Consider the following 13,151-nt stretch of genomic DNA (forward strand, 5'->3'; position numbering starts at 1 on the left):
TATCTAAAATATTTTTTGCGGATGTGGTAAAGTATTTTAAAATTGTAAATAGATGAACATTTTTCGAACATTTTTTTATCTCAAAATGATTCTGAAGTCAAACAGAAATTTTTTTAGGTAAAATCGATATTTTTGTTTTGCATCTTGAAATTATTTTTTGAAGTTTTGAAAATTGTAAATAGTTGAGCATTATATATTAAGTCAAAATCTTCGTTATCAATTTTGCATCAACCTGAACTATGACGGAAAAAGGCCTTTGTACATATCAATTAATTAAACAAACTAATTAAAAATATTAAAAATTATTGAGTTTTTTTTTTATCTAACTCTTTGTGATAAAAAGAGAAATTGGGATTTTTTTCCCGCGTGCTTTTTTTTTGTTTAACCTACAACTTTGGCGAAGATACCATTGAATTGATCGGATTTTTTTTCTCAGGATACAGAATTTCAAATATGTTTCAGTAGGTTTCAGTAGTTTATCGTTGCATGAGCATGAGCATGAGCATGAGCATGGTTGACTGCCAATGAGCTGCTACTCCGTTATTGACGGATCAGCTGAAGTTACACAATGAACCAACAGATGAATAGTGGGAGCTAATCATCCTCACTGTATAACCCCTGAAGATCTCTGCTTTAAGTCAATACCGGCGCCCCCCCAAGGAGATGCAGTTCAACAAAGGTAGGAATGTTAGTCCGATAGTTGAAGTTGCAGACTCATCAGACACAGAGTTTGTCGCTCTATACCTGTTGACACCGCATGAGACCGTTGAATCCACAGCATCTCCTTCAAGCATCACGGGAAGTGGGGGAATTGTGTTAGTAGGGGAAGGAAAGGGAAGGTCAGGATTCATCTTGGTAGATGATATGACCAGAAAGTGAAACAATCGTTGCCTTCCGAGCTACGACGCTATGAGAAGGACTTATCAATCGCGTATTTTTTACTTCTTACCGCCGGCGTGCCATCCGAGCAACGATGCTTTGGGAAGGACTTTCATAACGAAATGAATTTTGAATTATCGTTTCAGTAGTTTATCGTTGCTCCGAAAAATCACAAATTCAAAATATATTCAAGCTATGATATTTGGTGATTTACCTCTGCGTTAAAGCTAGGATTAGTTGCAGAGGACTAAATTAAAGTCGCAAGCCATTTTCCTTGGACTAGCTTATATTCAGTATTTAATAAGTTTGTGATTTGAGGCTTTTTATTGTATTTTATAACAACACGTATTATAAATAAAACCAAACGTTCGCTTCTGGTTTTGATCGGATATGAATGTTTTGCTTTGAAGTTCGTTTTTTCTTCAGTTTCTGTTTGTTATAAAAATGAAGATTTATGTACATGTGTTGAAAAGCATTCTAAGTTGGTGGGTCAGTTTCTTTTCTTAGCTTAAATAAAACGCTCAACTACCAGTTTAAGTAAACTAATTTCCGCACTAATTTCCATTTGTTAGAAGTAACTAAACTCAGCCAAAACCAGTGAATTTCAAACTACCAAAAAATAGCAAATAGCAAATAAATTTACCTTCCATCGTCTTCGACGAAGACGACGACGTCTGGATCAGGCAGATCGACCGGTACGTGGTCTCGAAGGTACGCCGGTAGTGCTCCTCGTGGACCGTTTCCCGCGCCTCTTTCTGCTCCTGGAATCCGTTGTGGTCCTGCCACTCCGGATTGTTCACCCTGGGCCGCAGCTCCTTGTAGCTTTGGTAGGACGTCTCCTTGCTTGGTTCTGGGGAGGGGAAGCAAAGTTTGAAGACCGTGAAAAATGCACATTAATTTCACAACCAGTCGAAATTCCTCCAAACTGTGAAAAATGGACATGGAAATGCGAAGTGGAGTGTGGGCATTTTGGTGGAGAAAAGGGGTGGGTTAGGGGGAAGGCGAACTGAGAAGTGTCTGAAAGTATCTTGTGAAATTTATAAATTTCCACCGATCCCACTCGCATTCATAATAAAATAAAATTCTTTTGAGGGACTCGAGCGGGTGAAATTGGGAAGGAGCAGAGATATCGGAGGAAAAATGTAAGGGAAAATGTTGTTTTTCACCAGCATCAGTTGGATCGGTTTAGTGGTGTGCGCAGCGCGCGATCAGCGGTTTTCTTCCTACGAGCGGAATCTAAATTTAGAAGTTTTTCTCGAGTTTCGAGCCGTGTCGGCCTAGCCAGTCAGTGGCAGAGCACATTGTGGTGGGAAATGGTTGTTGTTGTGTGTGAATGATTTTGTGTGTGTGGAAGGAAGGAAGAGGGTGCTGAACATTTTTTAATCTTGGGATGACGTTTAGCAGCTTGTGAAGTGTTTTTTCTGCTTTTACTTGCCGATTGAACTAATTTATTCAATAATTTTGCCAATTTTCACTGTATGAACAAATTATTTTGCAAAACTTTCGATCGAAATTTGCTTGCTCACATTTTGTATGCTAATAATAATTTTCAAGGAAAAATGATCATTACTTTTAAAATATCGATATTTCAAACAACATGTAGCAGGAATATTGTCAAAATGTTGTCAGGGAATCAAAATTTATATCTTCAAACGAAAAATCAATTATGGAAGTTGCCCTTATTCAGTAGAAAACGCTTTCACGAAGTTGTAATTGAACGTCACTGTACTGAAAGCCAGAATCAATTTTTTGTTGTTAAACTGAATGATATATGATACCGTTATCTGGGGCGAATCGGAGCACATGGGCTGGACTGGAATAGCACCACAAAACCACGACTAAAATGTTTTGTGCAATATTTTGATATTTGTTTTATCGATTTCTATCATATCGAAATCTAAATTTAAAGCTTTTTAAATTATCTAAAAACTGATGTCTCTATTCATAATATAATCCCGATTCACCCCAATTGATGGAAAATTATAAGATAAAGATTGGAAAATTTGCAGACTTGAATATTTAAGATTTGAAGTGTACTATTTATGACTCGTCCTATCTTTCTTTCTGGCATTTTGGAGTCCAAAAATAAAAAAAGAATGTTTCCACTTGGTTTATAGATGATCCTTAACTGTAATCATGCGCTTTTAGATATATTTCCCTCCAATATTTTCAAATTATGTTTAAAATTTGATTTTATTAATATAAAAAAGGGCAACGAATGACCAGAAAGATTAAACCTGGCAGAAATAGAAATATGACATATTGACAGTATTTTTGAATTTCTGCAATTCCGCTGTTAAACTACTTACTATTTTTGACATTCTCGAATAACGAAACGGCTCACTTTTCATCGCCAAAAATGACAGTAGAGCAATTCTTTACGAAATCGGTATTTTTTTAAATTTTAATTTTTTTATTTTTTAATCCGGCTGAAACTTTTTTGGTGCTTTCGGTTTGCCCAAATAAGCCATTTTGCATCATTAGTTTGGCCATACAATTGTCCATACAAATTTGGCAGCTGTCCATATAAAAATGATGTGTGAAAATTCAAAAATCTGTTCCTTTCGAAGGAACTTTTTGTGTGAAAATTCAAAAATCTGTTCCTTTTGAAGGAACTTTTTGATTGATTTGGTGTCTTCGGCAAAGTTGTAGGTACACAAGGACAACACTGAAAAAAATTATACACGGCAAAAAAAATTGTGATTTTTAATTTAACTTTTTGTCACTAAACCTTGATTTGCAAAAAAACCCCTACTATTTTTTTCAAAAAATCGAAATATTGGTCGCAAAAATCTGTAAACTGCATTTTTCGATGTAAAATCAAATTTGCAATCAAAAAGTACTTTAGTGAATTTTTAATAGAGTGCACCGTTTGCAAGTTATAGCCATTTTCAGGTATCTTTTTTGAATATAGTCGCAGTTTTCATTTTTTTAAATTAGTGCATTTTTGCGATCAATATTTCGATTTTATGAAAAAGACAGTATTGATTAAAAAATTCATAACTCGGTCAAAGATTGTTTGCACAACCTGGAAATTTCTGAAAAGTTGGCATTTAATATCTCCTAAAACATATCAAAAAAATAAATAAAAACAGTGTTTTTTTTGCAATTCAAGGCTTAGTGACAAAAACTTAAATTACAAATCACCACATTTTTTTGTCGTGTTTTTTTTTCTTCAGTGTGGTTCTTATTCAAATCTACAACTTTGTCGAAGACACCAATTCGATCAAAAAATTCCTTCGAAAGATGCAGATTTTTGAACTTTCATACATCATTGTTGTATGGACAGTTGCCATCTTTGTATGGAAAATTATATGGACAAACTAATGATACAAAATGACTTCTCTGAGCATATCGAAGGCACCACAAAAGTTTCAGTCGGATTAAATAATGCAAAAAAAAAACGTATGACCGAAATCTAAGAGAATTGCTCAGTACTAAAACTACTTTTCAGCACTTTTATTGAAAAGGTATACTTTTCGATACTGTTTTGGAGTTTGAAACTCATATCGACGGCAAATAACATTCCATCGGGGAAGCAAACATGATTTTGTCAAGTTCTCGATAAACCTCGCTGCACAGTAAAAAAAAACACAGTACACCGTAAATAGATAAAAAAAAATGGTTATTTTACACCTGGGAAGCGGTAAATCTTTTATGTAAGAAAAAAATTGAAATTTCACCACTTTTTTTGGTGTAATGTCACTTTTGCAGTCTACATTGAGGTAAGATTACATCATTAAAGAGGTAATATTCAACCTTCCAAATTTACACAATTTTTTACTGTGTAGATAAATGTACGGCTCATGCTGAAAAATCTTCTTTTAGGAACTTCTTGCATGGTCCGATATGAATGAAAATCGTGATTCTTGCTTGTTTTAGTGGTACAACTGAATCAAGCTTGATCAGAAAATGTTGATTCAAAAACAAAGTTGATCAATTATGCGGTTTTTTTGTGTACGATTGAGGTGGAAAGACCAATATTGAAGAATTAATCAAGCTTCGTGATTTTTGAAAAGTATTACTGAAAAAGTGCCGCGTTGGCTGCATATTTCTGCGAATCATCTATTTTATGCACGAGTAGCACCCTTAATTGAGTGCATTCTTCAAACTGGAAGGTGTCACTTTCCCGGCGCAAGTTCTAGAACCCCAACGGAAAACAACAATTTTCCACGACGAGCCAAACCAAACCCAGCGGTTCCCGTCGTGAAAATGCCAAAAATAACCTCCTCATGGTGAATTTGAAATTTGGTCTAAGCTGCTAGCGCACGCCCACGCGTCCCACCAGCCAGCACTGAGTTGGGCTAAGAGTCGCCCAAAATGTGCTGCAAAAGTGGCCACTCGTTGACATCACGCAAAAAAAAATACTGCCCCAAAATCGGCTGACGTGTGCACGTTTATTTAGAAAATGGACACACAAAAGTGTTTTTTTTTTCTTTTTCGGTGATTCATTCACCGGTTGATGGACCGAAAGGTGTGATGCTTTGCTTATTGTTGTTGTGGTCGTTCGAAGGTGTTGGTGGTGACAGGTTGATCCAATTTTTCTTTTCTTGGGATGGTGCATCATGAGTGCATCCGCCGTGTGTTGATTCAACGGTTTATTTTGCTTTTGGTGAATGGAGCAGCATGGTGTTTCATCATGTTTATTTTAGTGGTGATGTTGTCTTAGCTTAATGTTTTTGTTGAAACAGAACACTGTGGATTGCTTCAACAAGTTGTTGGTCAGTTGATTCAACATGTATTAGTATATAGAAGTATACTAGAATTAGTAATAGAATTGCCTCAGTAAAAAGGTAAAAACTTCATCACATTTAATACAAAAAAAAAATTAGCTGCGTAATTTTAAAAATAGTTATTTTTTTTTCGAACAAAAATCTTTTTTCAGTAAATGAGCTATTTTATGTTCAAAATACTCCTAATTAAATATATTTAAGTATAGTCCATACAAGTGAAATTTTTATTTTTGCATAATCCTGATGTAATTTTTTTTCAATTTTTTTTTTACAAATAATACCAGTTTTAGGGTAAAATAAAGATTGTCGAAAATTGTCATATTACATCAAAGCCAAAAAGCTCAAATTCAGGCTTCAAAAAATCTAAAATAAGTCATGTGTTTGTTTTTCATTTTCTTGAAGACTCATTGCACAACACCACAAATTTCCATTATTCTTCTCCGTGCTAACTACTCTTCCTGCGAACACCCTCGGCAATTCATCACTAATTTGTCAGCAGCTGCTAGCAAACCCGAACGAAACAACAGGCAGTACAAAACCCTGAGTAGAGAGAAGTGCTTCGCATCAGGTTCAAGTCACGCAGCAAGTGTTGAAATTTACGATCATCTGGTGATATTTAGAGCACTCTTTTTTCAGTTGTGTAATGTTATGAAATTCAAAAAAAATGGCCCTCTGTCTCGTTGGATATTTAGCAGAACGTTACTTTTTTTTCCTCTGAGAACAAGTTGACACTTATTCAAGGTCAGACCACGGCTCGTTTCCGTATCAACGAGATGAAATTAAAAAAAAAAGAGTTTTTCCTGAACGTCTTTTGACGAGATGAGAAATTCGCAAGATGAAACGTTTTCCTAATTGAACGAGGCTAAACTCGCACAAAGTTCATCGGACTTTTAAAATCGTTTGAAGCGAACCACTCCGACCAACAAATGAGTCAACAACGAGTAACGCGGGGGGAAAATTCAAAATGGAGGAAGTTTTTCCAAGGTGGGTGAGTGTGTCGTGCGCGCACACACGTTGGTGATTTTCCTGGCTAGGCAAACCTAAATTCTTTCAGCATGACGTCCAGGGAAGGAATTTTTCGCAAAAAAAAAAATGGACACAGAAGGAAAAAGGAAATCGCAAAAAAAAACTGCACAAATTTGGGACAAAAGCACGCTACAATGTTGTGCCGCTTGGCGCGATTTTCACAGACTTTTATCGCACGGTTCGGGAAAAACTGGCGAGCTTAAGCTTGAAGCTGGGGCATCGCTGTCATGAAATCGATTCGCACCAGCGCGTGGTGTTAGATGCCTCTGCTGCCGTGCGCGCGGATTTAAAAATAGCATCCTAGCATCTCACCTAAACGCGATGCGATTTGCTGGTTTATTCAATGTCTTTTGGCCGTTAGGTTTGAGGTTTTTGGCGATTTATTCAGATCTTGAAATTTAATTTGACATATCTGGAAGAGAGTATTAAAAATTTATTGAAGTTATTTAATTTTTTATTGTTAATTTCTTTTTTGTTTAAAATAAATTAGAGGCAATTCACAAATCACGTGAACACTTTAGTTATTTAAAGCGAAAAAATAATATGTAATGTGCATTTTTTTAACTCCTCAATTTTCTTTTAAGATTTTGTAAATTGTAAAAAAAAACTTCACAAAAAATTGATTTGATGATGGAATCGTTCACATTTATTATTATATGTAAGAACAGTTTTGTATCGATAAAAAAATAATAATACATTTCCATAAAAATCAGAAAATTACAAATTTTTCATTTTTAACAAAGATAATTGGCCGAGATATTGGTATTAGAAAATGGGGGCTATTTGGTAAGACTTTAAATGTTTTCCTGTTTGATTTTCTTGTATCCGCTCTATCTCAGTAATCTCCAATCTTCAATGTTCCTCAATGAAATTCTAGTTAAATTTCTGAACTATTCAAAAAAATATGTTCAGAAATGGTCACTTATGGGCACAATTGAAAAAAAAAAAAATGAAAAACAGTCCAATTTGTTTTGTAAGGTAGATTGCAAATTCGAGTTTCATCAAGGACCACAGTTAAAAAAAAAAAGGGTTAGAAATCTATGTTTCCCAAAACAAAAAAAACGGTTTTTATTGTACCTACTTCACTTTGGCTCAAAAATTGCGAGTTTTTGTCCCTCAGAAATTACAAAAAAATCAAAAATTATGAAATACGGATTTTGGGATTATTTTTGTGAACAAAGTATATGGGACCATCCATAAACCACTTGAAAACTTTTTTGAAATTTCAGAAAATCTTTTTTGTATGAAGCGAGGACAATTGCACTTGAATTCCCCGCCCCATGGTGTCCACGTGGTTTATGGATGGGCCCTATTTAAAAATCTAGATTTTTTTCCTTGTTTTATTTTTTCTTAATAGTCCCTCATCAATACCTACAACTTTGCCGAAGACACCAAATCGATTACAAAATTCCTTTAAAAGATACAGATTTTAGAATATTTACGTGTCTTTTTTGTATGGACAGCTGCCAAAATTGTATGGAGACTCGTATGGGTGAACCAATGCACAGTGGGCGAAATGGAACCCAAAATCGGACTTAATTGAACGCGGCTGGTTCCGAAAATGCACCTAACTTTTGTGAAAATGTCCCAGGAATCCAGTAAAAATAACCACTTGCACCGCAAAAATCATCTAGGGTCTATTTAACCCCAATTCCGCTATTAAAGCATTTTGGCCGTTTTAATATGTTAGGTCAGATTTTAAAAATCTAAAAATATTTTTATCGTAAAGATCAGACAATTTTACATAAGAATGGCACTTTGCATTTGATAGTTTGACACATTTATGTTGATAAAAATAAAAATTATGTAAAAGGCAGTTTATTCTGCGTTTGGGAAAATTTAGCGGAATGGGGGTTAAATAGACCCTAGATGATTTTTCCGGTGCAAGTGGTTATTTTTACTGGATTTCTGGGACATTTTCACATAAGTTAAGTGCATTTTCGATGACCGCATGAAGCCTCCGCTCTAAATACAGACCGATTTTCAAGAAAAAATGTAAAAAAATGGAAATTGGGGCAAAATGGACACTTTGCCGTTCCGTGCGGTTGATGAAACCATCATCAATCGATTCCCCGGATTTTTTTACATAAGAAACACTATTCTTCATACCAGGAAACCAGCCGCGTTCAATTAAGTCCGATTTTGGGTTCCATTTCGCCCACTGTGCAATGATACAAATTGGCTTAATTGGTCATTGGGAAGGCCCCCACAAAGTTTGAGCCAAATAAGAAAAAAAAAATACAATAAGTAAAAATGCACAAAATCAACTGATTTCGTGAGAATTGCTTTCTTATAGGTATATAGACTCGATATGTAACTGAAGTTCGATTGTCCGAAATCCGATCATTTGAAGCCTTTCTTAGAACCATCGGTTCTTTACTACATGTTAAATTCGAGTTCAGCGATCCAAAATTATTCAAAAATTAAGTAGCTAATTGCCTGTTTCATGAGAAAATTGATATTTTCAATACACAGAAAAAAATTATGGTAATATTCATCAGGAAATGGTGACAGATTTTGTTTCAAAAAATGTGTAATATTACATCAGAAAATGATGAATTTCATCAGTTTCTGGTGAATCATCAGGTTCACATTTTTACAAATTTTTTAGGTAATATAACTCAAAAAAGAGGTAATTTCAACCTACAAAATTTTCAACATTCCAAAAATCAACTTTTTTTTTGCTGTGTAGGTCACCACCGCCATCTTGGAAAACATATTACAATATTATTTTACTTTAGAGCATTTTTTGGGTATTTTTTCAGCTCAACAACCCAGTAGGGTGCTGTGTCCTATCCCTCGCCTAGACCAGACCAAAATCCATGATAAAGCTGTCAGACCAAAGAGTAAAAAGTAAACAATCTTGGTCTTTGACGAAGGTGCACACAAATCAAGAAAAGAAAATTTGAAAAAGAATTTTATTTTTTCAATTTATTAACTGGATTTGGGCTGCAAAATTAAATGAACGCCAGAAAATGATTAAATAGTGCGGCGTCCTGTACAGCAGTTAAGAGCCTTATTCGTCCACTTTAATTTTTGATCGGGTTTTCGGTATACACCTGAACAATCTTGAAATTATTTATGCGGATTTGTGATTTTTCTTGTTCAATCATTGCCTTGCAACAACCTTAAAAATAACACCGAAAAGGTCAAATTCCTGATTCGGTTATCCGAAATGCAAACATTGCGAGGATTTCGGATAATAGAGTTTTGGCTATATTGTAGAAACACTTAATAACCTAACTTTTAAAAGATGTGCATCCAAATATACTGCCTGCCAATAATGCTGATGATTTGTTTTGATTTTTGGTTGGAATATGCCAGAAACTTGATGATTATCTTCTAAAAATAACCCCAAAATTATAATTCATAAAATGACCGCATTTCGAACGATGGCGCCACCAAACGGTGTACACTCTGCTTTTGCACTCACCCATGCTAAAGTTGATCCTCACAACAACAAGAAAAGTTCGGAAAAATGCCACACCAAACCAACCCGTGTGTATGTGTGTGTCGTTTGAAAATTTATTGCAACAGCCACAGAGCAACAGCACAGTGAAACGCCCCAGTAAAAGTCAGTGGTGGAAGTGGTTCTGTTGCCCGTGTTGCCAGAATAGACCGCGTCTTTTAAAAATAAACAAAGATTAGCGCAAGTTTGAGGAAATCTCCCGCGTGTGTGCGTGTAGATTTCTTGACTTTTTTTTGATAAGGTCCTATAAACAAATGTAAACATTGAGTGTATCCCTTTCACACCTTATGTCAAAGTCCATCGGAGTAAGCGGGATACACTCAATGTTTACATTTGTTTATTGGACCTTATCAAAAAAAAGTCAAGATTTGTCCGTGTGTTTGAAAATGGCGGATTTTTTTGGCTTAGCGCGTTGAGCGCTTTTTTTTCCTGATCGAATCTGGTTGGAACGTGGCCAATCTTTTTGGTGCCCTCCACAAACTCGGCTGAAGACGCTTGGCGAGTTTAATTAATCAAATAATTGCCTAACCCCTATCGAGTGAGAATGATCGTTACGAACGTTGATTTATTGAGTGCATTTATTGCTCGCTTCTAGTCTCAACATTTAAATTAATAGGCATATACTAATTATCTCATACTAAAATCATTTTTTTCACTGAACAAACATTATACAGTGTCTCATTCGATAATCCTCGGACGATGGCTTTTCTTGACCCAATTTCTGTTCAATGCGACTCAACGGAAATTTATCCCATGTTTCGAACACAATCGGATTCAAAAATGTATGCCACCGACGCCATTGAAAAATCGCCCACAGACAGCACGCTTAAATAGTTGACAAAAATCTGTCACGAAACAATCAACTATTCGCAAAATTTACATCACCTCCGTCGATAAACAAACCGAAGATCACCCGAACATGGACGAATTTTCACGAACGCCGAAAACTGCCGAAATTTTCCGAAATTTCCCGAACTCACTCACACTCCCTTGCAGCCACTCGGCTAGGGGAAATTTCCCGAACCCTAGCGGGCGAAGAGCGCCAATTCTCATTCTCTCGTTTTTTACTCGCGCGCTCTCTGTTACGAACAGCGACGCAAAGCGAAATCGCAACCAAAACAAATATGGCGCACGAAGAAAACATGGCTTCCCGCCGACGGCAAATAAAAAAGAAAACCCTGGCAACCAACTGTTTCCGTGTTGTTGTTTACATTTTGGGGCACAGAATTAGCTGGGCCGGCTTAGCTTGACGCGAGTTTTGGTGGGTTGAGTTTGCGCAGTACGGCGGGGGAAATGTGCGCAAGTTGGACTCGGGACGACACGAACACAGCGACGGTAGCTGTCAAGTGCTGAAAGCAAATCTGACGTGGCGGACGATTTTTAGAAGGACTGAGAAGACGCGTCATCCGTGCTGGCATCCGGTGGGATTTGGCTGTCATTGCTGATGTGTTGAGAAGGGATGATAAATGGTCGGTTTGTTATTTTTTGCTCAGTGTCAAAAATAATATGGGAATCATTCGAAATTTCGTTTTGTTTTTTAACAACAAGCACATCATCATTGAGTTTTTTTAAATCTCAAATTAAACTCTGTCCATCGATTCAAAAAAAAAACAAAGTAATCCACTTTAACGACCTTCGGGTCTTTTGTGGTCTCTGTTGCAAGTTTCTGCTCATTTCTAGGCGTCCGAAGGTTATGTGTGGTGAGTCACTCAAAACCTCTTTTACGCAAATGGACCGACGTTTTACTTCCCCATCCGATAGAAGGCGTGGTCAGGCAAATCTCGTCTCGAAAAATGCCACCGGGTCCGTCTGGGATTGAACCCAGGCCATACTGGGGTTTAGAGGCTACCACGCTAACCACTGAACCACCGGACCCGGCCCATCGATTCCTTTTGCTCAAATTGTCAATTTTGCATCATTAGTGTTTTCATCAAAAAATCAAATCAAATAAAAAAAAAATTGGAGCTGTCCATACAAAAGTGCTACACAGTAAAAAAAAAATCATGGTAATATTATATTTGGGAAGGGGTACATTTTTTATGTCAGGAGAAATGTGTGATTTTGCCTCTGAAAATGTTTCATTTTATGACTTTTCAAGTGTAGTTCAATAGGCCAAAAAATATGATTTAAGTCCTAACTGTTATTTTTATTATGACCAGCGTATTTTTTTTTATTTCGATAGCTTGGTTTGCTTATGAAATAAATTATAAAACTTCTTTTTCTGAACATAAAATTGAAGTTCAGCTTAATGTAGAAATCTTAGTTTGTAATATTTTTTCAGTTTTTATTTGTTCGCTTTTCAACGTTGGCCAATGTTAAGGAACAAAAACGTTAGAAAAATGAATTGTCTTTACGTGAAAATTTCTTCTTGAAATAGCTTTAAAATGATAAAAAAATAAACCAAATAAACATTTTAAGCGATGCTCTTTAAAAAAATGCAAAGTTATTTTCGATAGCAAATTTTATTTTGCACCTAACAAAGAATTTCAAAAAGTGTGTGTTACAAAAATCTTATGGTTTTCAATAAAATCATATATCCGGTAAAAAAGTTGTCTTTTTTGTCTCCCAAGACAACAAAAATCTCGAATTAAAAATAAGTATTTTGGTTATTTAACTATTAGTAATAGCATAGCACATAGCATTGGTGTCTACCCGTAGCTGCTACTTCGTTATTGACCAGGACCCCCAAACATTGCTCCGTGGACCACAGATGAAAAGTAGGAACCAATCATCACCCCTTCGCAATTTTCAAAGGTCCCTATCATGCTGATCAATACCGACGCCGGCCACGACCAGAGGTAAGACACGGGGAAGTGGATGGGAATGTTAGTCCGATACTTGTTGTGGTTTGGTTGAGCGTTTTAGCAGAATGCATTACTGTGAATACCGATACTTGAGTGATGGGACCGCCAAATCGACTGCGTCTCCGACAAAGTATCACATGAGTTTTGAGGGGTTAGTAAGATGGGTATGAGGTCAGGATTCACTGTGGTAGGTGATGCGACCATAAGCAGTTTGTTTATCGGTTGAAATTTTAAAAATCT

General features: G+C 36.1%; 1 protein-coding gene across 2 annotated transcripts in view; it reads right to left on the reverse strand.

Moving 5' to 3' along the window:
- The window catches only part of LOC120425344 (titin), a 344,797-nt gene that overhangs the window by 107,724 nt on the left and 223,922 nt on the right, over window positions 1-13,151 (reverse strand). For both annotated transcript variants that reach the window (XM_052710504.1, XM_052710503.1), the window contains one exon: window positions 1,523-1,729. In XM_052710504.1, coding sequence (XP_052566464.1) covers window positions 1,523-1,729 — 207 coding nt within the window. The remainder of the gene's footprint in view (window positions 1-1,522; window positions 1,730-13,151) is intronic.

The sequence above is a fragment of the Culex pipiens genome, chromosome 3 (assembly GCF_016801865.2).
Source record: "Culex pipiens pallens isolate TS chromosome 3, TS_CPP_V2, whole genome shotgun sequence".
Taxonomy (NCBI): Eukaryota; Metazoa; Arthropoda; class Insecta; order Diptera; family Culicidae; genus Culex; species Culex pipiens.